Below are 27084 nucleotides of genomic sequence, written 5' to 3' on the forward strand. Positions count from 1 at the left end.
AAAAAAGGTCAAAATGGCAGAGAATAAAGTTTGTCTATGGACAGACAACGAAGTTCAACTATTGCTCAGAGTGACTTTGAATGTCTAAAACCACAAAATTTCAAGAATATGTTGACCGGGAATTATGTCTGTCAAAGTACACGAATATATATAAAGATTACTTGGAGCGGGAAAGGACGTGTGGTGCTAATTTTCTTTGAGCTGTGCGAGGAAACCAGCTACTTAGTGCCCTGAATTTGGCTGATTTTGACCCCATCACCGAGGAAACCACCCCTTTGAACTAACACAGTTCACTCCCCTTAAAATGTGCGTGCGTCATTTTGTAATTGTCCACATTCTCTCACAGTACATATTATCCTGTAACTATCCTTAAGTTTGCCATGGAAACGTGGATAGAGTTTGTGTCTTGTGCTAACTTGTTGCCAAGGAAGTTGTTAAAGTGAACTTTAAGACTCAGGTGTTTGGTGACAACCTTATTCCAAATGTCACAAGCGGAGATAAGGTGTTGATGGATTTATAGCACTATTAAATTGATCCATAACAATGGTTTATTTAAAGCTTATTTGTACTGGCATTGTTACAATAAGATGCAGAAAGTTGCATTGTTTCTGCCGTTGTCTCACTAGGCAACGCGTTAAACTCTTGCCAGTTCTCAGATTTTAAATGTCTGAACCAACCACCATTAACGACACAATTACCGACAAGGTCTTGGAAACATTATATATTTGGCCAGTTTTGTGAGGAGAACAACAAAAGCTCACAATAATAAGATAACAACATGTTTAGAAAGCATTAAAAATCTTTTGTCTAAATACAGTACCAGTAAAAACATTGTGCTTAATCGTACTCATACAGAACAAATGGGTTTCTCTTGAAGGATTAAAGAAAAACAAAAATTTTTCCTTAGAAGAAAGTTTTTATCTGTTATTGTCAAACTTGTCAACAGAAACCTTTGTTCAAATGTCTAAAAAGTCCTAAATCTTGACAAACAGACTAGTTTTAAAGAAACGCAGTCTGAACTGTGAAATATTGCTTTGCCTCTTAGAAACCACAGGGTGAAGAAACAAACATGCTTCATTACGCATATCTTTGAGGAATTTGATAATGACTGATTCATATCGTTGTCAATCGTGTTGCTTCGGCTGCATGACTGAAACAAGACCTTGTGCTTTTCTCCCTGCTCTTGAGCTATTTTCACTGCAGACATGAGACGTTTTGATTACGTTTTTCCAGACATAATTGGTCTAGTCATTATAGAACTTACAGAAACGTATTTCCAATACCTTGTCTTGTTTCTAGCTACAAACCCCTTACTAAAAACATTGTGGCTCATTTATTGTACCTTTGAAATGATCCCAATTCCAACATTCTAATGTTCCTTCTTGTGTTAATGACTGTCCGTAATAGAAAACTAAGCGATAACTATCATTGAGTTGTTAAATCAATGCTACGATCAGGTTGCACCCTCAGGGACCACCTTCCAGTAATTTCTACAAACATTATTGGACTAGGCTTTTACGTTTTTGCACCTAATTAGAGCCGTACTCTTCAATGTGAATCAAAAGCTGACGTCGTCGGAACCCTGTACTGCAAAAATACAAAAATGTATCAAGTAATTTTGGTCTAGTTTCTAGTGCAAATGTCTTCATGCACTTCAAATAAGACAAAACTAACTAATAAGAAACTTTTAGCAAGATTTCAGAGCTTGTTTTAAGTAAAAAAAAAAAAAAAAACTTAACATTGATAAAAAGGAAATTCTAGTTCCACTAGCAGATTTTCTTACACTTATGGGAAAAAATATTTTGCTCTAAGTGCAATAATCTGCCAATGGAATGAGTACTTTGTGTTCCACTGCAACCTTCTGTATCTTATTGTAACAATACCAGTACAAATACATTTTAAACAAACTTTTGTTATGGATTAGTTTAAAAGTACTATAAATCCATCTCCACTTGTAACAGTTGGCATAAGGTGGTCGCCATCAATATCTGCACTAGAAATTAGACCAAAATCACTTGGTAAGATTTTTTTGCAGTAAAAGCATCATGAGCTCACATAGTTGTCAGCATGATTAATTGTAGCATTACCCAGTTTGACAAATCAACTTTTCCCCTGATTGATAGAGCGCCGTATTAATCAACACTAATGTGTTTTGTTGAGATTTAATATAGCAAATTAACACATAATTGAGAACTGGAAGGAAAATAATGCATGAGTAACGCCAGCTTCCACTGATAGAGGAGGGTGGATCAATACAAAAATATTGATGATATCGTTGCCAAGTCTACCACTAATACCAAACCTTTTGGACTTTTGAAGCTCATAAATGTCCTGCTAGAAAATCTCAGACCAATCTCAGTTTTTTGGCAGAAATTTACTCTTCCTTTATTTTCTGTTATAATGGCTCTAATACGCCATAATCTTTGACAGCAAAACGAAGAGTCTCACTGGCTGAGCATGTGAGACTTTAATTTGGTCTTAAAATGAGCTGATTGTGCTTCTGTGTTACAATTTAATACACAGGATTGAACACATGCCTGTGTTTACTATGAAATTACCTGAAGGTAAGTAACCACATAAACTCTTTTGGTCTGTGAACTCTAAGATGTGGGATTTAATCCTAACAATGTAAACAAGGTGAGAAAAGGAATCTTCCAGCGTGCTTCTGAAGGGAATCCCCTCAGTGCTTGTCTGTCTTCTGCTGCAGAACTCTGTGTAACTTTGTGGTTTCGAATTCACAGTTTTTATGCCCTGGATTGAGCTGGTGGCTGAGAACATCACAGCAGATGATTCACACTATTTTTATTCTCATAAGTTCTCTAAATAAACCCTCATGTGTTACTTCCAGCCAGGCTTGAATCAAACCTCCAAACAAAGAAATAAATATTTCAATCATAACTCCAAATGCAGTTATGTTAGATAAATTAATAATTATATGTCCTGATGAGTGTCATTTGTCAGATTAAAAGTAACGTTTGAAATGAACCTTTACGCAGGCAGGTATTAAAGGTCCTGTGTGTCATTATGTGAAGTCCAGCAGCTGACATCAGCACAGTAGTTCAGCACAAAAAACTTTTTTTTAAATGTGATTTTTTTTTTTAGCATATATATTTGAGAGGATAGAGAAGAATTCTCTCAACATGCAAAAAATATAAAAAAAAATCCCAGTGATCTTTCTAGTCTTTATGTGGACCCTTGTCAGTTATCGTTCATTAGACTAAGTATTGTTCAGGATAGTACCTAACCTTTACTTTAAAATAAAAACTCAATCCCACTAAAAAATGTTCAACTGTTAAATGGTGTCATGTCACAAAGAGACAGCTAGTCAGATGGCACAATTAGCTAATTTTAACAAATTAATATTAACTGAAAAAAAAATGTTAATACCCAGGAGATAGAAAACTACCGAATTTTTCAATTTTTCTCAACCAAACCACGGCCATGTTTTCTACAGAATTTACACTGGCATCCAAAATGGCAGAACCATCTTAAATTATTTCTCTCTTTTGGGTAAGCTAGCCTGTTAGCTAACACAGGTAATCTTACAGAGTCCTTTCAGTTTTTGTTTTATGTTCAAGTAGCTAAATTTTTTTAGGTAGGTAGTTCCTAACTCTTACTCTTTTTATTAAAAAAAAATTGTAACTCACATAAAATGATCAGGTGTTAAACGGGCTCACTGCCAACTGCCCCTGAAACGATGTTGTTCAAAATGGACAAACCTGCGAAGTCGCATTTGGGGAAACATAACACGAGTCACTTCGACCAACCATGAAAACTGTGAAATCAAAACAGATTCGGAAGGTAAGCTGTGAAAAGAAGAATAAAGACATTTATTATCCTCTTACATATGTTATCTAATCTTTGGCACTGTAACAATTTGAAATGGGTCTTATTATTATTTTAAATATAAAATTTCCAACTTTGGGATATATGGGCCTTTTATTCAAAGGATGAAACAAATGAAACCACAAGAAGCAAAACTTGACCGCTGGTCGACATCACGGCGAAGACACTGAAAAGATTTCTTGATGCACATCTTGCATTTTGGTTGTCTAGCAACCTCTGATTGTGTCGCTGGCGGGTCGGCGGGATGGGACAGGTCCCTGCTGATGGGTCACCTTACTACGGACTCGTTGCCAAAACGTTTATGGCAACCGTTGCTGCCACGTCCTGCTACTCACACTTCAGTGAAGGCACTTACGAAGTCTCGCTGTGAAGCACCTCTGCAGCCCCTAGCTTCGCATTATAGTCTTAAAGTCAGGTTTAAGCTTCGCTTCTTTTTTTCCTCATTTTCATTTTAAGGAATCTTCTGTCAATAAATAACACAAATATATTCATACATCATATAAAGATAGATAACCATGTATTCACTACATGCATTTCATATAATTTAAATAATTTATATGTACAGTTCTCCGTTGCGCAGTCCTCGCCCTCTCGAGTTGAGTTCTTTCGTTACAGCTTGCAGCACATTGGTTTGAAATCGCATTCAAATGGACCCGGGACTTCTTCAGATGTGTTGTTTGGAGCAGAACGTCGTGGTCCGCTACCACCGCACCTAATCCTGTGGTGCGGTTTGCTGTGGAAGTAAAATCCCAGAAAAAGAAAAGTGGAACTCCACTGGTTCTGGTTCTGAGAAACTGGAATTTTACGTCTTGCGTTTTCTCCTCGACAACGCGCAGACGCAGGAAGTGTTGATGCGTATCCACCTCCAGCCCACCATGCCGCTGTGGTCCTGCGTCAGCGCGCGAACAAACGTCTGCGTCGTCTTGCACTGAGAGCTCCAGTTTTTTTCGTCGATTCCCCTGCACTGCCTTTCTTTGGCTCTGGACGGCTGGTCTTCGCCCCGACAGTTCGTCTCGTAGAAAAACTGCTTGACCTCCCGCTTGTCGAAGGTTTTAACTTTGGCCATGACCGTCACGTTGATTCCTCGTAGATCCATGGCGCTGGTTTTGTCCATCACCCACTTGCTCTCGCTGTCGCAGACAGAATACTCCCCGCGGTAACTCCGGTGTTCGGCCTGCCGCTTCTTCCGTGTTTTGTTTCCCACCGCCGCTCCCTCCGGCCCGCCGCTCACAAAGTCGTCCGCCAGGTACAGGGGAGGCGGCTGGAGCGGCGGCCTGTCGCTCAGCACCACCCGCGGTGAAATGTATCTCTTGTGGTTCCGCAGAAGGTCAGAGTTCACCAGCGTCACCTGCTGCTCCACTGCGCCTTCGCTGCTCCCGCCGCTGCGGCCGCCCGCGCCCCACGGCTCGCCGTCTTCCTGCTCCTTGAACGGTAAGCTTGGCCCCGAAACAGGGAGGATGGGATTGTGGTGCTTGGCATCCCTGCCTCTCCCCTGCTGCCGGTGGCTCCCCGAGGTCCGCTCCCTCGTCAGGTCGGCCTGCAGCAGCTGAATTATGAGGGAGTTCAACGGGTCGGGGCTCGGCGGGTGCTGCTGCTGTCCCTTGTGGCTGCTGTTTATGCTAGATGCTTGAATACCATACAGGTACACAAGGGCCATCACATACAGCAGGATGGACATCACTAGATTCACCTGCAAAATCTGTGAAGACATAAAAAGAGAAGAGATATGAGGTTTGTACCCTTAATATGTCCAAATTGGATTTTCTTTCATTTACAGAGGTACAGTGCCTTGCAGGAGTGTTTGTATCATTTTACAGCTTTACAACTAGCCTGGCCATTGCCTTCCTGTGCTATTGGCTTGATTAAAATCACGCTTCGCAGACAGTCTTGGCTTTCTCCCATTCACTTGAATTCACCTGGTAGAATTTCTACCGAGCCAATTGTTGAACAGAATCTAGTTATTGGTCTAGTTTCTGCTAGACGAGACAAAACTAATTTACAAGTAACTTTTAACCAAGAAATAGGAGGTTGTTTTAAGTTAATAATTACTTAATATTGATGAAAAAGAACTAGGTCTACTGGCAAATTATTTCACTTAAAACATTTATCCCATGTTGGTTGAATTGTTATATCATTGCATGTAATCAAAGTGAGAACCTTTCTTTCCAGTACAGAAATTTGCACTATTTTGTGTTCATCTTTTAAATACTACGAGAAAACATGGAGGGTATGATTACTTTTGTAAGACAGACCTTTTGAAGAAAACGCATCATTTATTTAGCAATGGGTCTGACTTCCTTATTTGACTGTTTTCCAATACGTAGTATTAAATCTAGATCATGAAAAATGGGGCCCAAGAATACCTTTTATGTCATCAAACCGACTTTGTGCGTTTTCATTTTCAAAGCGAGAGAATAACATGAAACGAAAGATTTCCATGGTTTAATAATTCTCAACATAAGAGGTGATTTCAGCTTCAAAAGCATTTAAAACGGCTGATTTTTAACACAAATCTAAAACACTCGCAGCACGAGGACGTGCCTTCGCCTAAGCATACATGCTTGGGAATTAACATGCGGCGACTTGTGTAACATACCTCACTTCCACGAAACATCCTCAACTGAAAAACATTTTGCCCGCTAGCTCTCTAAAAGAGGTTGTTGACATTGTCTGTTCCAGCATCTTAACCAGTTTAAGTAGCCTCATCTGTCGCTGTTGTTTCCCACAGAACCACGCTTTCAATTCAGCACATTGTTCACAACGGGCAGAACCAGAACAATATACACTGCTACAAGTCAAGAGTCCCTGTTTTTTTTTTTTTTTTATTCCTCTAAGTTAAAGTTTGAGCTGCTTTTGTCAGTTAAATCTTAGTTATCTTCAGCGATGTCGTCAGGTAATTGTTCATTGTTTTTTTTTTTTTGTTTTGCTTTCTTTTATTACTTAATCTCTATAGCTGGAAGGCTGTTTACATGCGTTCTGGTTCTGAGAAAGTTGAGTTTTAGATTTTTGAATTCTAGGAAAGGTGTTGGAAAAGACATGTCTGATATTTTTTTTAATTATTATTATTTCACAACCGCTTTAACCCTGGTTCAAAACGTAAAAAAAAAAAAAAAAATCTAATGAAACGGAACTGCATTAGCATCTGGAATCATGAGCTCTGAAGTTATTAATCTCCATTAAGACTGGCAAAAAGCTAAAACAAGTGGCGTCCAAGCTTTCTGCCTCAAGGGCCAGAAATGTAAATACATAAAACTTAAAACAAGCTAAATAAACCTCTTTCTTAAAAACAGGAATCTGTAAATACTGTCAAATTAAAAACAGAGTCTTTCATCTCTAGAAAAAACAAGACATTCTTCATTGTTGTTTTATTTGGTCATGGTTAAGAAATGGTCCTGTCCAGGTTTTTTAGAAAAACATCCACTAATAAAAAACCTAGTTAACAAAACATCAACACTATGTTCTGTCGACGTTTTCCATTTAAAAAAAATTGTAATTAGTTTGTATCTTTCGCCGTAATATTTTTATTCGGAAGTATGCAAACCAAATTTATGCCACACCAAATCTTTTTAACCTGTGGGGAGTACATGAGAAAACCGGTGCAGGTAGAGGAACATTTTTCACAGAAAGGCTTAGATGTGTCCCGTAAACACAGCTATGTATTGACTAAATTAATTCCTTAATATTGAACCATTCATTTGATTTAGGTGTGTTGGAAAGACCAACACCTGTAGTACACCAGGACTTCAGGAACCCTGGTTCCCAAAACGGTCAACAGACATCTACCATGGAATTTGAACATTTTTTCATTCTAAATTTGGTCTTAAACTCTTAATGCTGCATTGTAGCAAAACATTGGTACATTGGACAGTTTTGTGCTTTAAACTCTTTGGGGATGGATTTAGCAGAAGGCCCCTTCCTGCTCCAGCGTGACTCTGTGCCAGAGCACAAAGCACGACACCTGAAGACACGGGTGAGCATGTATGCTGTTGAAGAACCGACTGGCTTTCAAAGAATTCTGACGTCAAACCAACAAAGCATGTTTGGAATGGATTAGAGCAGACACTGCAGACAAACGTCAGCGTTCGCCCCCAGAAATTGTTCCCACGAGAGCAGAAGCTTCTATAGCCACGAATGGGATGTCACTCAACACTTTCAATGTCTAATCTTCAACCTCATTATAAATGTATGTCTACAACAAGGCTGCACGTAGACTTAACATTAGCTGGTGTCTAAAACCATTGAAATCAAATTATTTGGTCAATGGGTTGCAATAGAAAAAGGCATGATAATTGCAGAGGTAGCCAAAATGTTGCCTTGTTCCAGTGTTTGTTACTTTCATGAGGAAATGTGGCAAAGACATGATTTATATAATCATAAGAGGCAAACAGGAACAAGACGAATCACTTAAAGGCCTGGTTAACTGTCAGGAGGTCCCTCACATTTCACCGTCAAGTGATTTCAGAAAGCCTTGTTTACAAGATAAAAGCCGTGTACGCCACACTTAATTGGATAATTGTTCTGGGGAAAATGTATTTTTCATGTGATATTCAGATGGTACCGAGACCTGAAAATAGTCCCAGAACTGGGTGTATCCGGAACACAGGCCTTTGAAATGCCATCAACCGGCCTAACTACAGATGACTGATTAATTTACTGTGAACCATGATGCTAATTTGATTTGTAAGGAAGCACAGACCTTATTGAAGATTATTCCATGGTGTCTCTCCAGCTAAAGCACTGTTTTGATGAAAAGTAAATAGAGCAAAAGCTATATCCTGAGTTCAACGTGCCACAGCTGAAAAAGAGACGTTTTTATCTGACTTCTCTTGTTAGACGAGCCATAAAACGTCCCAAAAAAGGTCAGAAGTTTCACCGTGAAAAATAGCATACTTTTTTCCTTAATTAATAGTTTGACAGTTTAACCTGCCTAAGTTACGGTTCTCTGCAGCTCCATCAGTTACCACATTACACAGGTGGACTCTAAGTTTAGAGACTGAGCGATCTGAAGGGACTTGTGTTTCTTAGGTTGACTCTTAGCAAAGGGCGGTGAAATGTTACGGTGGCCCAGAAGGGTCAGCAAAATGCAAAACCCACAACACCACGGTAAAAAGCCACAATGAAGTTATGCTAAAATGAAATTCACTGTATGCTAAAGCAGATTTTTGGCCAAAATGGAAATTAAGCTAAAACAGAAGCTATGCTAAAATGAAAGCTAAGCTAAAATAGAAGTTGTGCTAAAACAGATTTGATTATAAAATGGTAAAATGAGTTTATACTAAAACTAGAGCAAACTAAAACAGATTTTGTATTAAAAATGTAAGTCATATTAAACAGAATTTAAAATGGGAGAGATCCTACAGAAAAAGTGATGATAAAGTATCAATTCTGTTTCAGCATGGCTGCTGTGGCTTTTGTTGTTGCGCTGAGGCTCTATGGCCACCATAGAGTTCAAACCCATATCTCACTTTTCATTGGCAAAGACAATTCAAAAACATGCAGAAGGTGAAATAAGAAACAACTTTATGATTCTCCCTTTGGAGAGAAATAACAAAATACAACTAAATGTTGGCCTATCGCATTAAAATTCCTATGAAATATATTTAATCTTGTTAAATCATTTCACAGTGTGGACAGTTTTCTGCAGGGGGAGGAGAGGCAGCAGCTGAATGCTGGATTTTTACATTTACTTTCCTCTCACCAATCATTCCTTTGACACAAAACAATACATAAAATAGAATACAGCTGGAATAAATCATCAGTGCCGCTAGCTTGATCCACAAGGAAGGACATATAGCAACCAAACGCATTCAGCCATCTGCTTAGCAGCCTGTTTAAACACCATTTGTCTCCTGACAGAAGCAGCTTAGAAAGGTCCTGGCAGCAGAGACAAAGCAGAAAGGACCCGGCTTGTTCACTACAATGAGAGGCAAGGACCAGCTGCTCAGGTGGAACTGACTCAAAAAGCTTTTCTACATAAGATCTTATGAGTAGGACGTTTGACCTTTGCCTTTTTTTAAGTAGCAGATATAGTCTGAGACCCCTAAATATAATCCAGCCCAACATTCAGCTGGACTGACAGACCAGGAAAAAGAACATCAATGACAGGAACAGCAAAGAGGCTGAGAAAATACAAGAAAACTCCTGGAAGAAAGTCTGTTTAGATTGATGTCAATATGTAGAAATTTTTGAATGCATTTTTTTCCCCTCACACCTCAAAATGAACCACTACCTAGTGTTAGTCACAAACGTCTCATGGAACATCCTAATGTTTGTAGTTATATAGTGATGAAATCTGAAAAGATTCAAGCGATGTGACTGCATCTGCAAGAAACTTTAAACTCAAACTTTATGACTCAGAAATGATTCATTTATTTGTTTGACATTCAGAAAGTCAGAGTCAGGCTGCAGCAGTCTAACAGAAGAAGTTGGAGTCTTATAATCAACTGCAATATCAAAATCCAATATGACGACTGTTCATATCAAAGATAATGGAAATTACATCAACAAAGTGTTTATTTGCCTTCTGGTTCTGGTCTGAGTGCCAACAGACTGACTTTCACAGCTGCAGTGTTACAGCTTGAGGTCACTTGATATGTATAAATGCATGTACATATAAATATAGAAGAAACTAAAAACTACTAATTTTTTTTGTTTTTCGATTAATCAACATGGAGATGGAACAGAATAGGGGGGAGTTTAAAGGGAACGAAAGACTAGAGGAGAGAAGAATAGAGAATACAAGAAAACATTGTAGCAGTCTGCTACACCTGCAGAAAGAGAAGAAAACCCCAGAGAAACCACAGCGACAACCAACATATCAATTACAACAGCAACATCGCTGAAACACACTCTGCCAGTTGATAGAAGAGACGTCTAGTGGCGACCGCAGAATCTTTATCTGAAAACACCAGGTATTTTGAATTTTGAAATCGCATAGAAACCACATCATTACTGGCTCGTTTTGGTAATAACAGTTCGCCTCATCACAGAGCATGACAATTAGCAAATCTGAACTGACTTACCATCTCATTGTCAGGATGTTATAGATGAGAAACCTTCATATGCCTTAAAAAGTTCTCCAACTATCGTACCATATCTGGTATACGTACAACACACACACTAGATTTTAAGAGAAGAAAAGGATCCACCTCCAGATTAGCATTCTGGGATGTGCTAATCATACAGTGTTATCTGACTTATAGGAAAATATATGAATATGAGCAAGTAAGGACAGTTTACACACACTTCTTAAAACGAGATGGATAATGACTAAAACAAGTTTTATTTGGTTCTGTTAAGTGCTTCAATATGTCTCTTCAGCTCCCTTCCACACTTACAAAGGTGATGCTCCTTACCAACGAACACCTACAGCCAATACAACTCAAAGATCTTCATTGCCATTTTTCAATTTTCAACCATTTTTATTGCTTGGAGAGAGAAAAAAGAGCCACAAATTGTACAGCTTGTTTTTAAACAACTAGATTTTAGAGAAACGACTAAGAAGATTCAGATCAGGACGACGAGCAAAACTGTAATGAGAAAATACCAAACAGTTGACCGCCGTTTGCTGTAGATACGATACTGACCGTATGGAAGTACCTACCATAGAAAAAAACGCATCAATGTAGTTGACTGGAAAATTTTGATTGATTAATAGATGTTGGTGTATCTGTATGTACACAGATTTAAGAAAGAAGAAGAATACTCAACCTCACCAGGAGCCAGCTAGCCATTAAAACTTATGACTGATACATACAGTCATGTTTTCTTTTCTACTCCACTCTTTATCTGGGGATAAAGTTCAGTTTTCTTAAAAATGTACTCAAATGTTTAGAGAGCTGCTAACTGAACTATGAAGAAAATAGTTCCTTGTTGTAGAATAAAAATGCTGAGGCGAGTCAATCAGCGAGTTTAAGCAAAGCTGCACTAAAATGATAAAGGTCCGATTCATGTGTGCACTATTTGATGATTTATTTATTATGTCTAACTAATCTCATTTTGGCAACAAAAATAGCTACATAAATGCAGCTGCAGCGATTTAAATGTTCTTAATGTCACTCAGGGCTGAATCTGCAATTGGTCATTATTCGATTTGTTTAATCATGTCAGCATGTAGATGAATTACCACTGAGCCTGAAAGACAAGGCAGAAAACACACCCAACGCTCCATCACAAGACCGACAACAAAACACACATCTGAGGTCAACACTGAACCGTTTCAGATCAGTTCCTCCGTTTTTAGAGGTCTTTTGTTGCAGAGGGCTGATATTAATGCTCATAAAACGGTAAGATTTTAGCCAGGGTTATAATAGTTTCGGGGTTTTCATTATAGTGACTTTTTATCAAATTCAGTTAGTTTTAATTTGATTTTTTAGCATGTGTTTGCTGGTTTTTATGAGGCATTATTAGTCAAATATGGTGTAGTTTTTACTAGTTATAGTACCAGTTTTAGTTTTTTCATACTTTAGTTCATTTTTAGGTGCAGAATTCCAAAATGTCAAAGTGTTGCATTGTGATACTGGGTACATTGAGTAAGGAATACATTTTCAAAAATTGTATTCAGTTATTGTTGGAATTTTCTCCCAGCTTTTACAGATTAGCATAATTACTGCCAGGAGGAGTTTGCCAACAGCTGACGCAAACCGCTTGTCAATTTCACATTCATATGCTACATATAATACATTCATAAACACAAAAACAAAGAATACTATGTTATATATAATATTACATTATATATAATAATATATTATATATAAAGTATGTTTTAATTATTTTTTATAAACGCACAATATAGTTAAAGTTAGTATAGTTTCTCCCAACTAATTACAGTTTTTTATTGTTTCAGTTTTCGTTAGTTTCAGTTAACTATAATAACTTTGACGTCAACTTTGTGGCACTCACAGGACGTAAAACCCAAACTTAAAGCACAAGGCCATTGATTAGAAGAACTCCAGTCTTTAGATTTCAAATTAGATTCCCCTCCCCTCACACCTCCAACATGCCTCACTCGTTTCCCCTAGCAACTCTCAGAACTGTCTCACTTGTAGTTAGCTCTTTAAATGGAGGTGAGACTTAATGCTGACGCCAGGATTTCTAACTGCATCCAAAGCTTTGCTATGGTCATTTAATGGTAAGGCCTCAACTAACCCCTACACACACACCGGGGCTGCATACACACTCACACACACACCTGTGAGAGGAAGGGCAGATTTCTAAGAAGAGCATGTGGTGCTGCAGCAACATTGTCTCAGGGATGTAATAGGTTAGAGGCTAATGTTGTAGCTTCACACCATGTGAGCTTTTAACACCTAATTGATAGGATTGATGCAGATAATCACCCTTAAGGTGACAACGTGTCAGCAGGAACACTCAGGTTCCCTGAGTTGCTGCAGCGGCTTCGTTACCGCGCTGCCTTGGCTAATGAGAGGTGACATAACTCGGGTTCCCCGGTTTATGTAAATCAAACATTGATATGGTGAGGTGTTTAGCATGTGCCAACACGTTCTGTGCAGAAAGCCAGTGGAGCGTGCCATAAAATAAACACAAAATTACCTCGAAGCGCTGTTGGACGATGTGGATCACAAGTTAATGACACTTTCTCAGCTAGCTGTGAGTTCGTGTGCAACGCATCTTGAGAGCGACGATGTTTTATCCTTGAGCTGTTTTCAGTGTTTCAAATTCACACTACTGGTTGAAACCTCTATCTTGTAAGCATGCTGGTCGCATTTATTCACTGTCCTGTTAGGTTTTAAAGGGGCAGCATTAAGTGTTGTCCAGGCACATACTGCCATTTTATAGCACAATCAATCAAGTAACTATGCTAACTTCAGTTGCTATAAAAATGCTACAACTTAAAAGAAATTTGATTTTGCCTTGAAATTGGGCTTTGTCTCTTTAAGAAGCTCCTGCTCTTTTTGAAACTCCGCCTTCAGGAAATCATCACAACATGGCTCCTCTATTAACCCTTTTGATGAGGGAATAACATTGTAACATGATGAATAGCTAAGAAAAGGTAGATTTTACATAATTGTGCTCCTTTACTGCATACCTGGCATTTTCTGGTTCTGTAAAATGTTAATGTTTATTTGCAAAGCTTTAAACTTCTCACATAACACTGTTCGGTCCTTTTGCTCAAAACTATGGCAGAACATTAATCAGAGTAACAACCAAGATCTCCATGGTAACTCTGGAGGAGCTGCAGAGACTAACAATTCAGATGGAGGAATCCATCAACCAAGCAGCTTGAAGCAGGTCGCACAACTTTCACTTCTGCAGTTCAATTAAACCAGTTAAACTCTAAATGTCCAGTCTTGTGGTTTCATTCAACAAACGTTGGGGTTTTTCTTTCCAACTAAATTATCAACGCACTGAGAAATATGTTTGCAAGTTCCTGCGGTTGCTGTTGTAGATACGAAATTTACCGGATCCTGTAGCGCCAGTGGCAACACAAGTCGCATCATGTCATCAATCTATGTGTGTGTGTGATTCTGGGATGCTTGTGTGTAGCTCTTAAATGTTTGCTGAATCCTACAGAATGAATCACCACTCCTCCAGAGAAGCCAGTGTGTCTTTCACATGCTCTCTACCTGTAGCAGAAGTGCAGGTGTTTGTTTGCACTAGTGCAGTAAAAGATTCATATCTTTTTTTTCTTTTCTTGCAATATAATCTACTTTTGTTTTTTTTCCTCACTTCAATGCCAGCGCAAGTAAAAGTGAGCGAAGGGAAGGATCCTCTTCTGTGATTGGCTCTGTCTGCCTGTGCAGTATCTGTGTTTCCAGTACAAAAAAATAAAATGTGAGGTTTTATTTTAAGCTGGCATGTTTTCATTACGCAAATTTATTTTCGTAGTTTCAATTTGTGCAATGTTAAGAGTTAATGGAAACACAGCTAGATGCATACGTTTAACGTGATGTTTCAGTGTGATGTATGCAGCATCAGCTGCAAAGCAAGAACTGAGCACCCAAAAGCCTGTAACACATGCATAACCCAGTTTCTATGGAATAGGTTCTACAAGTGAGCCAATGTGATGCACTGCATTTATAACAAAAAACATCCAGTCACAGCCAGATCAGAGCATTAACCTCCTGAACGGAGCAAATGGAAAATGAAGCCTCTCCTGGTTACCTCACCGTTTCCCCAAACAGTGTTCCCTGTTTTCACTGATTCTCCCAGGAGACCCATGGCAGACGGTTATCAACCGTGTGAGAGTCTAACATGACAAACACCGATGACGATGTCCAACCTGACCAAACAAAATTATATCTCAACACAATAAGTGCTGGGATACATAACGGTTCACCAAAATTGACCCCATAATTTCAACATTTTGCTTCAGAAAAGTTAAAGTTTATAATGACAGGTGCTTCTTCTTTTTTTTTTTTTCTCAACATTTATGTTTGCGCTACAGTTTAAGTAAAGTTGAACGTCCTTTCAAAGTTTGAATATGTCTGAACATGCCTACTTTCTGCAGCAGCGCCTTCAATCAGACGAAGCCCAACCTGCTGCTTCAGCTGTTGGTGCTTAAAGATGGATTACTTCTGTTCTCAGTGGATTCACTTCTACTGATTTACGTTGGAATTGGAATGAGGCGAAATACAGCTGAAGAATGTAAATGTGAAGCAACCACTGAAAGCCCAGAAGGTGTGATCCATATGCTGGTAAGCTAAAGCTCTGGGAGGATGGAAATCCTTGACCCATACCTTGGACTACGACTGACCAGAAGAAACATCTTGTTCAGAGAAACAAGTTTTGTAGTTGGACTCGTTGACAAGTCAGATAAATAAGCCGGTAAACACAATCAGTCACTTCTTTCAGATCATCTGCCCAATCATTAAGAGTGACATTATCCTGTTAAAGATGCAAAAGTTGATATCTTCAAATGTGTGTAATCTGTATCTGCTCAGCAAAAAACATGCCAATGTATCACATGTTCTAAGAATAAGTTCTTCTGATGCCACGGTGATGTTGGTAGTGGCTCAAAAAGATTTCAAATCTGGTTAAAAGCAATCTGAATAAGTTTTTATTCAATTTTTAAAGAGTTTATGTAGAATCTATTTGAGTTCTGTAAAGGCTTAGAATTAGCTAAGCGTCAGCTAAAAATGCTAATTCTTAGAAAATTAGAATTAACTAAAAATGTGCATTGTTAGCAGCTAACAGCTAGCTTCAACAAAACAAAAGAGCTTTTTCTGTTTTCTCTATTTCAAAATCTAAAATATTTACTGTTACAAATCAATGCTTATTCTTTTAAGCACACTTAGATATTTATAAAGCTTTATTTTTAGCTTTTGGAAGCAGCGCTAAGTTCTTTGCATGAATTTCATATAAAATTTGCATAACAACCTCAGTCTCTGGGTGAATCAAACCTGAAACAAGTTGTTCTACACTCATGTTGTCCTTCAAGCAGTTTGTAATATAAAACCTTCTATTCGCTAAAACAAAATGTTCCCATAAATTTGGGTATAATCGTTCCTCAATCTCGTAAGCCCAATAAAACATGCATCGTCTCGTCCAGTGAAGAAGATGTCATTACCAAATAGATCATTACCATTATTATTTTTTTCACGAAACACCGACAACCGACTATCAAGAACGTTGTATACCATGTTAGAACAGCTACTGTGGAAGCATAACCAAACAAAAATATTGCCACAAACAAAAATAAAGTCACAAACTATAGCTGATTCCAAAAAAAAAAAAAATCCTACTTACTTCTGATTGCCCCAGTAAAATGTGGATCTTATCATGAAAGAAATATTTTATTGGCAGCAACGGGAGCAAGTTGGCACACGTCGGTCTAATTTACACGGTGGCGGATCACAGCCGACTGGCATAAATCTGGCAAAGAGGCAACATCATCAGTGCCAATAGTAGTTAATTCACCACAGGCTGCTGGAGGAATATCACAGAATCGCTGTAAAAATACTGTAAATCACGCCTCGGGACTTTCCTAAAAGGAGGATTTTCTTTGGCAACAAAAAGAATCGGAGTCTTCAAAATATAAAATAATAATGACGCCTCCATGCTTGCTTGTTCTTACTGTTGAATCATAATGCTGGAAGAAGGTTTGCTTGTAGTTTACTTTCTCTGTGTGAAGTATGGATATACTGTATAGCCCTCAGAAAGTTGTGGTATTATATAACTATTAGGTTATATATCTTCAGGCAGTGAAGTGCTGACAGGACAGTTTAATTACAATGTTCATGTAAAGTTTGCAACTTGCAGAAAAAATAACAGAATTTTCAGCATCCGGGTCATTTTACTGGTGATTTTTCTGAGTCATTTGTTGAAATGTTGTATGTATCATCCATCAATTAAAGCATCCGACTAGTTAAAGGTCCACCATGCTAACCAACAAGCCACAAAACTAACCAAACAAACTGGACAACCAATAAAATTCTTAACCAACTAGTCAACCAACCATCAGATAACCAATTAACCAGCAATCCTCAACTCCTACTTTTTTTTTTTTTTTGTCAAAGACAATTAGGCCAAGTGTGTTTCAGTGTTTTCACTGGTTGTATATTTGAAACTCAAAGGTCAGTTTCTGGTTCCTTTGATTACACCTAATCTCACCTGAACTAGATGCACTTATCACAATAAAACAAGTTTTAATGTGTTAAGATAAAGAGATGAATAATTGCTAATCTCTTGATAATGGCATTAAAGAATAATTTGAATGTTTCCGGAAGGAAGTGTGGAAGAGGATTAAAGGATTTTGAGATGTTGGGATTGAACGGATTGTGACCAACACATCACTGTTTAACCTCTGAGCTAAAGGCGGCCAGCTTGGTCAGCTTCTCCAGATGCAGCTTTGAATTAAGAACCAGCTGTTTATTAAACTCAGTAAATGGAGAGTATGGCAGCGGTAAATATCAAGACAAAACTTTACCTTTCCCTCTAGTCATAGACTGATTGACTTGCAGTTTTTTTTCCAGAACAAATCTGTTTCTGTTGGATTTTACCATCCATTATTTAACTTATTTTTTGTCACGTTCAAGCTTGACTTAACCAAGTATCTCAGCTTTTGGTTGTTCATCCTAAACATGTAAAGGGAGTCGCCCCCAAACAAATTAGCGATGGATGACAGCATTCAGAGCAGAAGCAGGTCTAAACCAGCAATTCTACCAAGGAACTATATTTTATTAAGATTCTGTCTTAGTTGACTCATCACCACTTAGTGCTAAAAAAAAGAGGCAAATCAATGAAATTTAAATTCAAAATGTTGCATCTCTAACTGTATGTCACTTCATACAGGGAACATGGAAGCCACGTTTCCAAATGCTACCAAAGTCACAAGTTTACTCCTGATGCCTATGGAGTCAATATTTTAATGTCCTTCTTTTATTTTATTTAGAAACCCCAAAATACACTTAAATTATTGGTCTCAACAGTATTAAAACAGATTATTTGTTGGTCTGAAAGTCTGGGTTCTTGCAACAATTACGATGAAGCAGATGAACTTTTGGAAGACGTTTTGTTTGAACATAATAGAAAAAAGTTATGTTCTGAATCACCAACAATTCCTATCAAAATCAGAACGTGAACATGCTAATGCTAGTCTTCAGCTTCTGGAAACTACTGTAAAATGTCATCGTAAGTAAGGAAAAGTTGAATCTACTGAAAATCCAAGCTGTATTAGGAGGACACAGCTTTAAACAACCCCCCCCCCCAAAAAAAAAACAATCAGAACCTAAATAGATTTCAACAACTTCCTAATTGTTGTGAGAACCCAGGTGTTCAGAGTTATCAAGGAGTTCTATCAAAATGGAAGCTTGACATTCCGACAACAGCCAACAAAATCATCAGCAGTGAGATGTTTATTTAAAGAAAACTGTAACATGTACGAGTCAAGTCTGATGTATCTGTGAGGACAAATTTTAAAGCTGTGCATGTTTTCGGTGAAGTATTCTTAGAACATCTAAGGTAGGTAAGTTAAGATAACACATCGTTTAGCTTACTTAGGCTTAAGTTTAGCTTAACTTCCTTAGCTAAGCTTTATAGGTAGGACTACACTCAAGAGAGTATTAAGTGACTTAGATCAGTATTAGGAACAAAAAAATAATTATCTGAAGCTGTTGGAAATCTTTCCGTATTAAAACGGATTAGATTTATGTAACAGACTGAGCAAACCTGAACTGTACTGAATGTTACTAAAATAAATCGGATTGAATTGAAAATGTGATTTGAATTATTTAAATGAGTAATTCAGTTAAATATTTTGAATCTCCAGGTTTTATTTACAATACTAACTCAAATCTATTTTATCTTTATTTGCGTATTTCCAAATGCTAAGCTGATCTGTGATTTCAATAGAAACGACAGTCTCTTATGAACTTAAAAATAACACAGGTGAATGACTGATAGGAACTCTTACAGACGAGTCCGGCTGCCTGTCAGAAAACCTTGGTAGGAAGCTGAAGGTTTATCCACCAGGATCCCTGCGGTTAAATGTCTCTTGATGAGGCTGGATTGGTGGTCAAAGTCACATACGCTTCGATTTGGAGTCAGTTACATGTTACAAAGCTTTGCTGACGAGAAATAAGTTAGTAGCCATCATAGCACACATAAAGAGCCGATGGTAGAAATGGCTGGTCTTACCCAACTGAGGCAATATTGTAAAAGTGTCACATTTCAAACTTTTGAACCCAAAATAGATATTAGACCAGTAATGAAACCCATGTGTGTTCTGTACAGCCCTAGTCAATATTAATTATCATCAAACAATAACATTATACAGACACTCAGCTTTGACCCTCTCGTTGGGGGAGGTCTCCACTGGAAGTTGTTGCATCAGGAAAACCACAGCTGTACCATTCCGAGGCCGTGAGAGGGATGATGGCGTTGCCACGGAGAACCCGGTTACAACTCCCACCTGCCCAACCCGTCCACCCGCCCACCCCCGGTCGGGATCGTTTAGCGACAGACTTAGCGCTGTGAAGCAGCGTGCCAAACCCGGCAAATCCTCCAGAGGGATTTTCACCCTGCAGTGTCTGAGCCCGGTCCCTGCTGTCCGATTGACTCCAGATGTTTCTGCACATATAAGCCACATCCAGGTCAGTCTGCAGCGTGATCTCCAGCCAAGCATATGCCCCCACAAATACTAATTCTTCCAACACAGACGGAGTATTAAAAAAAAATAATAATAAAAAATGAATAAAATCCCTGTGAAACACTGTATGAGTCAGAAGTGATAACCCTAATCATCTATCTACATGTGCAATTTAAAAATTGCAGTACCACCGATGGTCCCATGTCATTTGGAAGTTATTTACAAGTAGCCACATTTATATATTACTGGAAAATGTCAATTTTTTTCATCAATACAGAAAACTGGTCTGCAGCAGAACAACCTGGCCAAACAAACACTCCTGCAAATAAGAATATGCCAAACAACTCAAAACCACTCATAACCTTCTTATTTCTCGGTCTGTGTGCCAGCTATGCTACATGCACGCACGCACACACACACACACACACACACACACACACACACACAGACTCGTTGCCATAGCAACCGACTGACAGCAACACCACTAATGTATCAGAATTCAACACCGAAAAACATGCAAACATTTCCCACACAAAGAATTGGCTCAATGTTTGTTGTGTGATTTTTAATAAGTGATGTTTGAACACAGCAGTGGCTGATTGGCTCATTTAAAACACCTGCTCTATTGATTTCTAGTCAGAGAGATCAAATCATATAGCACATCGCAGCACCAAGGCAGTTAATTGTGCTTTACATAACAAAAATACTCAATTACAAAGTTATGAAAAAAAAAAACAGCATACAGTCAACATTTGAACAAGCATTATATTTTGATGAGAGCCATCACCAAAATCATACACATCAATTATGGTGGTCAATGTTTCATTTACTATGGTTGCCTTGTGAACTAAAACACCAAATTCTGCAGCACATCTACATCATAAGGTTGTCAAAGTCAAGCTAGCGTGACTGACCGACCTCCCTCTCCCTCGTCATTTTTTTATTAATACTTTTTACTGACCTGTGAAATGTGATACCCTTGAACCTTGTTATATAGTTATAGTGTTGACCGTAGTAAAACATTGCCTTCCTTTTTCATATCACACACATTTAAGATTTAGTGTGTTATGTTGACAACTTCACAGCTAAAACCAACGATGGTCACTGGTGGGATCTTGTGTGTGTGATGTCACGTTGCAACGTGTCCAAAACAGAAACGAAATCTGAAAGAAGGCAAAATGGATACAGTATAGCATATTTATTATTACAATTACATAACTATAATATTTGTTTTTAAAATACTAGACTTTAGCAAAAATATAGCTGGAGCACCAACATAATTTACTATTACTTTTTAAAATAAACATACCAGATGCACAGAATATTATCTTTTTTCAGCAGATCTGCTTGTGTGTGTGCCAACAGTGACGGATGATAAATTGTTCATATTTCCACACCTTAACTGTTGATGTTTTAGTGATTTGAAATATTTACAAACAGATGAAGTCTCATTTGAAAGCCAGGGAAAGGCCTTCTTTTACTCAGCTGGTTGCCAACATGTGGGGGAGGGGAAGCGTAGCTCTCCACTGTGCTACATGCAGCTAAAAGAAAACCCCAGAAAGTCCATTACATTCCCCAGTATGTCTTTAAAAAAAGACTGAGATATGTTTTTGAAATGTCAACTTTTTTAAACATTGATGTATCTTGATACCTGTAACTGCCACATGCCTTCTTTCGTCCGTATGGTCGGCATAGTTGGGAGTTTACGTGTATGTATACAAGACCCACAGAGGGTCTACCAGCACAGACATTCTACATTGTAACTGTACATTGTTTTTGTCCTATGCCGTACAGTCTTATTACTTCCTATTTCTATTATTTTATTTTTTTAAACTTTTCTAAGAATCTGAATGTTTCCATAAATCTGTCAGCGCACCATAACTAAAATGCTAGCTGCGCTAACCCTAAAGCACCAATCATAAACATTGACTCTGCAAGCGCTAGACCGCCAAACCAACACAGTATGAAGCAGAAGCTAATGCTAAAGGGCTAACTTCAATAAAAAATATATTTGCCCTTGAAAAACTACAAATCTCAAGTAAAAATGAATTTTGAGATAATGTTCTATCATGCCCCTATATATTGTATTCATATTATTAAATTATTAAATGTTATTTCCTCAAGTAATGGAGGGGAAAAGAAGAGAGAGAACCTGAGAGGAAACGGAACTGCTGCATAAACGGCCTTCTTTTACTTCAAAATAAGAGCATGAATACACGCACAGTACTTGGAGAATTTGAGAAGTCGATGTCAAAAACGTTGACACAGATGTCAAACTTTATTCAACTGATAGTTTACAAAACAGCCAAGTAAATCAGCACATCAGAAAAATTTAACTAGAGGAAACTAAGTGCACTAAATATTTTCAAAGCTAGCAAAAGTGTTAGCACTAAACAAAAAATGAGTTCTGCTATTGGCACATTAGCAGGCATGTGCCTCTCACTTTATTCTATTCAGTTCTATTCTAATCACAGTTCATGTGTTTTTGAATATTGGACACCATTATTTCACAGGGTGTCCAAAACATCAGTCATCTGTATGAATCAATTTTTCATAAACATGAGACCGTAATGAGACTCGCACTGATGTGAAATGTAAGTTTTCCCATCAAAGCCTCAATAAAAATTACAGTATTTCATTGGCAAAATTTGATCTCTGGATCTGTAATTGATAACACGTTTGATCTGAGCGAATCCGATGCCCCTAAATGTACACGGACGAGGCCGCTAAGGCGTGAAGCTCACCCTGCCACCTCCACCTCTCACCACCCCGTCTTTGAACCCCAGAGGGTGTCAGGGTGAGTGCAGGGAAGGGCAGAATTCCAGTCATAACAGTGAATTACCCTCTGAATGTTTCGCAGCCCTGAGCCAGGTGACTCATCGGCATTCACGGCTGATTATCTCCTCAAAAAAAAAAAACGGGTTTGTGCCCGTGCATGTGTTGACGCAGAAAGAAAGTGGCTTTGTTGCGGTGAGCGTTTTTGACGGGGGGGCGGGGGGGGGTTGTGAATCCACAGCTTATGCAAAGGAACGTTTCTGAGAAGGTGTAGGTCAAAGTGTAACGCGTGTGGACGGAATGTTCATCCGTCCACACACACACCTACGGGTACATTTCCTTCTCGTATGTCAAAACTCACACCTTGTAGCGCAAGTAAGAGTGGTCTGACTTCTAAAAGGCGGGAGAAGATGAATTTCCTGTTGACTCTAAACGCTGCAAACCGTAACGAGACTCATACTGATTCAGTTACAGTGTCATTTTTAACCAGAGACGATGACAAACACGGCACCGAAGTTACAGAAGCGGACAGTTTAATGGAACTGCATCAACTCATATTCTGTTGCTTTCAAACATTAGATTGTGCAACAGTGGATTCATGGGAACGTCTGTGTCTTGGCCAGACCTTGGACTTTATAGCTGCTTCCTGTCCATCAGCAGGTTCACCCATTAGCAGAAACCAATGCTAAGTTAGAACAAATGAGCACATATTCATACTGTAAATGTTTCAGACAAGACTAATGGGTGTCGGGCAGCTTTTTTCTCTCCTAGTGATTTATAATGTGACCTTGTAAATCACATTTTTGCTTTGGAAAAGTCTGAAGCTGCCAGTGGAGTTGAATGATTTTCCCTTTCAGGATTAAAAGAAAACCCAAATACAGTTTCCTAATAAGAAACATAAAGTGGCAGCATTAAGAAAACATACTGCTCTACGCATAATGTTTACAAAAGTCCACCATGTTCAGTTGAAGTCACTTTTAATGCAGTATAAGATACTGACATTGAACATTTTATGTCTGTCTCAGTTTTACAAAAAATCTTTCTATTTGGTAAATAACATAATAATAATATAATGTTTTAATAGATAATTCTTAATACTTTCTTTAAAGTCTGACAGCCATAAAGAAAAAGGAGATTCCAGCCTACCAGAATTATTCCAAGCCTGGATCAATGACTCAGACTCAGGTTTGTGTTCAACAATAAAAATTAGACTGGGTCATTATGAAACAGTTCCGTGGCCAAAACCACTGCTGACGAACGGGGTGGGAGTATCATGCTGTGTGGGTGTTTTTCTGCAGGAGGAGCGTCCATTTCACAAAGTAGTAGGAGTCATGACAAAAAACAAACTCAAACATATCAAAATATTGTAGCATCTCAAAGCATCTGGAATGTAAAGCTTTGGTTCAAATGGGTCTTCTACCCCTAAAACATACAGCCAAATGAATGACAAGCAGGTTTTAGACAACAAAGTCGATGTTTCTGGGAGTCGGGGTGAGAAGCTGGCTCAGTTAAAGCAGCTCTGTCTTGAGGAATGAGACATAATTCCAGCAAACTACAGGAAGAAAAAAAAAGATGCAAGGAAAGGAAACGCAAAACGTCTGAGCTGGATGATACGTTTTAAAGGCAATTCTGTCAAATATACAGAAGTGTGTAAACTTCTGAGTTTAAGGAAACTTAAAGAAAGTTCTCTACAGTTTCTGTATTACTCTTTCATTATTCTGGTAATAAACAAATAATAATCCTACCTGAACCAGGAAACGTTTATTCTGACTGAGCGTTGGACAGCGAGAAAAAAGAGGGTTTTTTTTCACTGTTGAGAGGATAGGAAAATATCGGATATCGACATTGACCCAAATGTTCACATCGATTCATCCATACGTTTTGTGACCCTTTGCACAAAAATATTAATTTACTAATGATAACAGGCATAACGATTTATAACCTGTAGTGTTATTTAGATTTTGAGTAACACACTAGATGTCAATTATTGTGCACAATGTTGTATTTTTACCAACACTCAGATTATATTTAACTGGTTAATTCGTCAGATTATCTGTTGGGGTAGCTAGCCTGCAGCCTGCTGCTTTACAGTAATGCCAATTGAAGAGGAATGATTGTAGTAGTCACTGTAGTACATAAACTGGCCAGTAGGTGTCACATCATATTGTCAATCTGTGATGTACATGTATCCTACATGCTTTGAAAATCACCTGAAAACTTTAGTATTAAATGAAATTAACACTCTGCACTGTTTTTTTTATGTAACAGGTGATCAGCAAATGGCAAAGCTATAATCTGAAAAGCAATATTGTGATGTAATGATAGGTGGTGAAGATCGTCTCTATATTAAAACACAGAAAAGCTCTTTCTTGTACAAGTCAATTCTCAAATCAGTTTTGGGAAAAGTTTGGTACCACATCTGTGTAGAAACGCAGATGTTGTGCGTTCCATCTACAAACTGCGTCATTCTGAAACCTTGAACCTCAGTCAGTTATTCAGGTTAGATAATATCATCATTGTACAGAATGCCGCATCATCCCTCGTACAAGTTAAATCATTTTCTGGTCTTTTATGCTCCTTGGATTAAGTCTGTTATTCTGGGAAGAAACACTCCCAGCTTCAGGTTTGTGTTCATTAGCAGTGACAGTTGCTTTTAAGTGGCCAAGTGAAGCAAAACTATGAATACAAAATCCATCTGTCACAGAACCAGACATGCTGGTTAGCTAATAGCCCAAGAGAGTTTAGTCACTTTTTTTTCTTTTTTTCTTTTTTTTTACGCCGATTTGTCAGGAAAATTCGGAGTCGGTCAGAGATGATCGGAGGATGGATGGAACTAAAAACAGGGAAGACAGAAGGAAAACCTGTTAGAGGTTGAAGAAGAATTGAGCCTGGGGCAGATATTCACTTCCAGCCACGAAACAACCCCAAACATTCCTGCTGATGTTGTCTGAACTTGAGCTGTTCTGCAGAGAGACCTGGGGAAAATTAAATTCAGGATCTAGATTTGAAAAGCCGGTAGCAACACAAACAGAACTGTTGCTGAAATTTCAGTAAAAGCTGAAGGGATTACTTGACGTAGGTCTAATTAAAACACACCAAAGTTTGGAAAGTTCCTGGGCAAAATGCGAACCCCCTAAAATTACCCCCCAAAAAACTTCAGGGGTATGAATAGATTTGCAACTACTTTCTGTTCTAACAGCATCTGGATCCTCGACTGTCACTTTCCAACTGTCTCTTCTGAAGCTCCGGATCTGGAATTCCCACTTTGTCAGCGCTGCCAAGTTGGACACAGATCCCCGTTTCTTAAAGAGTTTTTTTTTTCCCAAGCACACAGTTTACATGTGCAACAGAGAGAATCAGGAATAGGTTACTACCCCTCGACAGTGTGAAAGCGATCATCATAACAGAGCACAGCGCGGGAGAAAACATATTTCAGAGCTGTCACACTTCAAACAGAGACAGCGATCTCAGAAGTGAAAGCAGCTGCGGGATTGTTTGTGTGGCGATGCGAGCTGGGAGTCTGTTCGCACTCAAGCTGAGAGTGATTGCCACAGTTCGGTCTATTGGATAAGCAAACACGGTGGTTATTGGTTTAGTCCTTGGGTGAAAGAGAGGAAGTAACAGAAAAGCGAAGGCCCTTAATCCACGTTTTTCTTCTCCAAACAGGCCAGACAGACGCAGTATGGCTGGTTGGGGGAACGTTTCCGCCTGGGTTTCTTTAGGTACAAAGGAGAGGAGGCCTGTGTTACCTTGATGTGGTTCTCTTTGTACTCTACATCTGACAGAGAGCATCATGACTGACACCCTACACACCTACGCTGATCAGTGGTAAGGGTCTCCCCTTCTCGCTGGCCTCTTTGAAATGGATCTTCTGCTTCTTTTGATGTTTCTCAACCCCTATGATTTGCAGTCACATCTAGACAAATCTTAGATTACATCCCACAATCCCTCCTTCAGCCCCCTGCCCCCAACCCCTTGTGGCCCTTTCCAGCCGAGCCTCCTGGTGGGAGCGCAAACAAACACGGAGCTCAGGAGCAAGTTTGACGATCGGGGAATGTCCTATCTGCAAACTCGGTAAGATGGGGTAAATGGATTGCCAGCAAAGGTTGTGCGAGGTAGAAGAGGGACAGAGCAGTAATAGTTTACCAAACAAAATCAGACAAAGAGATCAGGGGAGCTAATCCAGCATCAAGCCTAATACAATCACTGAAGCAGGAATAGACTGCAGGGCTCAGCAGAGGCTTTGGCTCGTGTGTGTGTGGAGCGTTCCACCATCCTGGACACACACACACCACTCACAAAACTCACAAATGGCTGTAAAACTAAAAAACATCATTATGTTTGACTTGAATTATGATAAACGAGTTCTTGATTGATATATATTGATACTTATTGAGAAAACTGACCATACTTTA

General features: G+C 38.7%; 1 protein-coding gene across 2 annotated transcripts in view; it reads right to left on the minus strand.

The window, feature by feature from the left end:
- Window positions 1–706: 706 nt before the first annotated feature.
- ntf3 (neurotrophin 3) overlaps window positions 707–27084 on the minus strand; it is a 38129-nt gene continuing 11751 nt past the window's right edge. Inside the window, exons 2-3 of one of the 2 annotated variants that reach the window (XR_477650.2) lie at window positions 4410–5545; window positions 707–4309 (exon numbers count right to left, since the gene is read on the minus strand). Coding sequence is in view for 1 of the 2 variants with exons in the window: in XM_007571638.2 (XP_007571700.1) it covers window positions 4649–5545 (897 nt within the window). In the remaining variant the exon portion in view is untranslated. Of the gene's footprint in view, window positions 5546–27084 lie in introns of both variants that reach the window. The other variant, XM_007571638.2, reaches the window with a different exon arrangement.

This window comes from Poecilia formosa, unplaced genomic scaffold, assembly GCF_000485575.1.
Source record: "Poecilia formosa unplaced genomic scaffold, Poecilia_formosa-5.1.2 Scaffold284, whole genome shotgun sequence".
Classification (NCBI taxonomy): Eukaryota; Metazoa; Chordata; class Actinopteri; order Cyprinodontiformes; family Poeciliidae; genus Poecilia; species Poecilia formosa.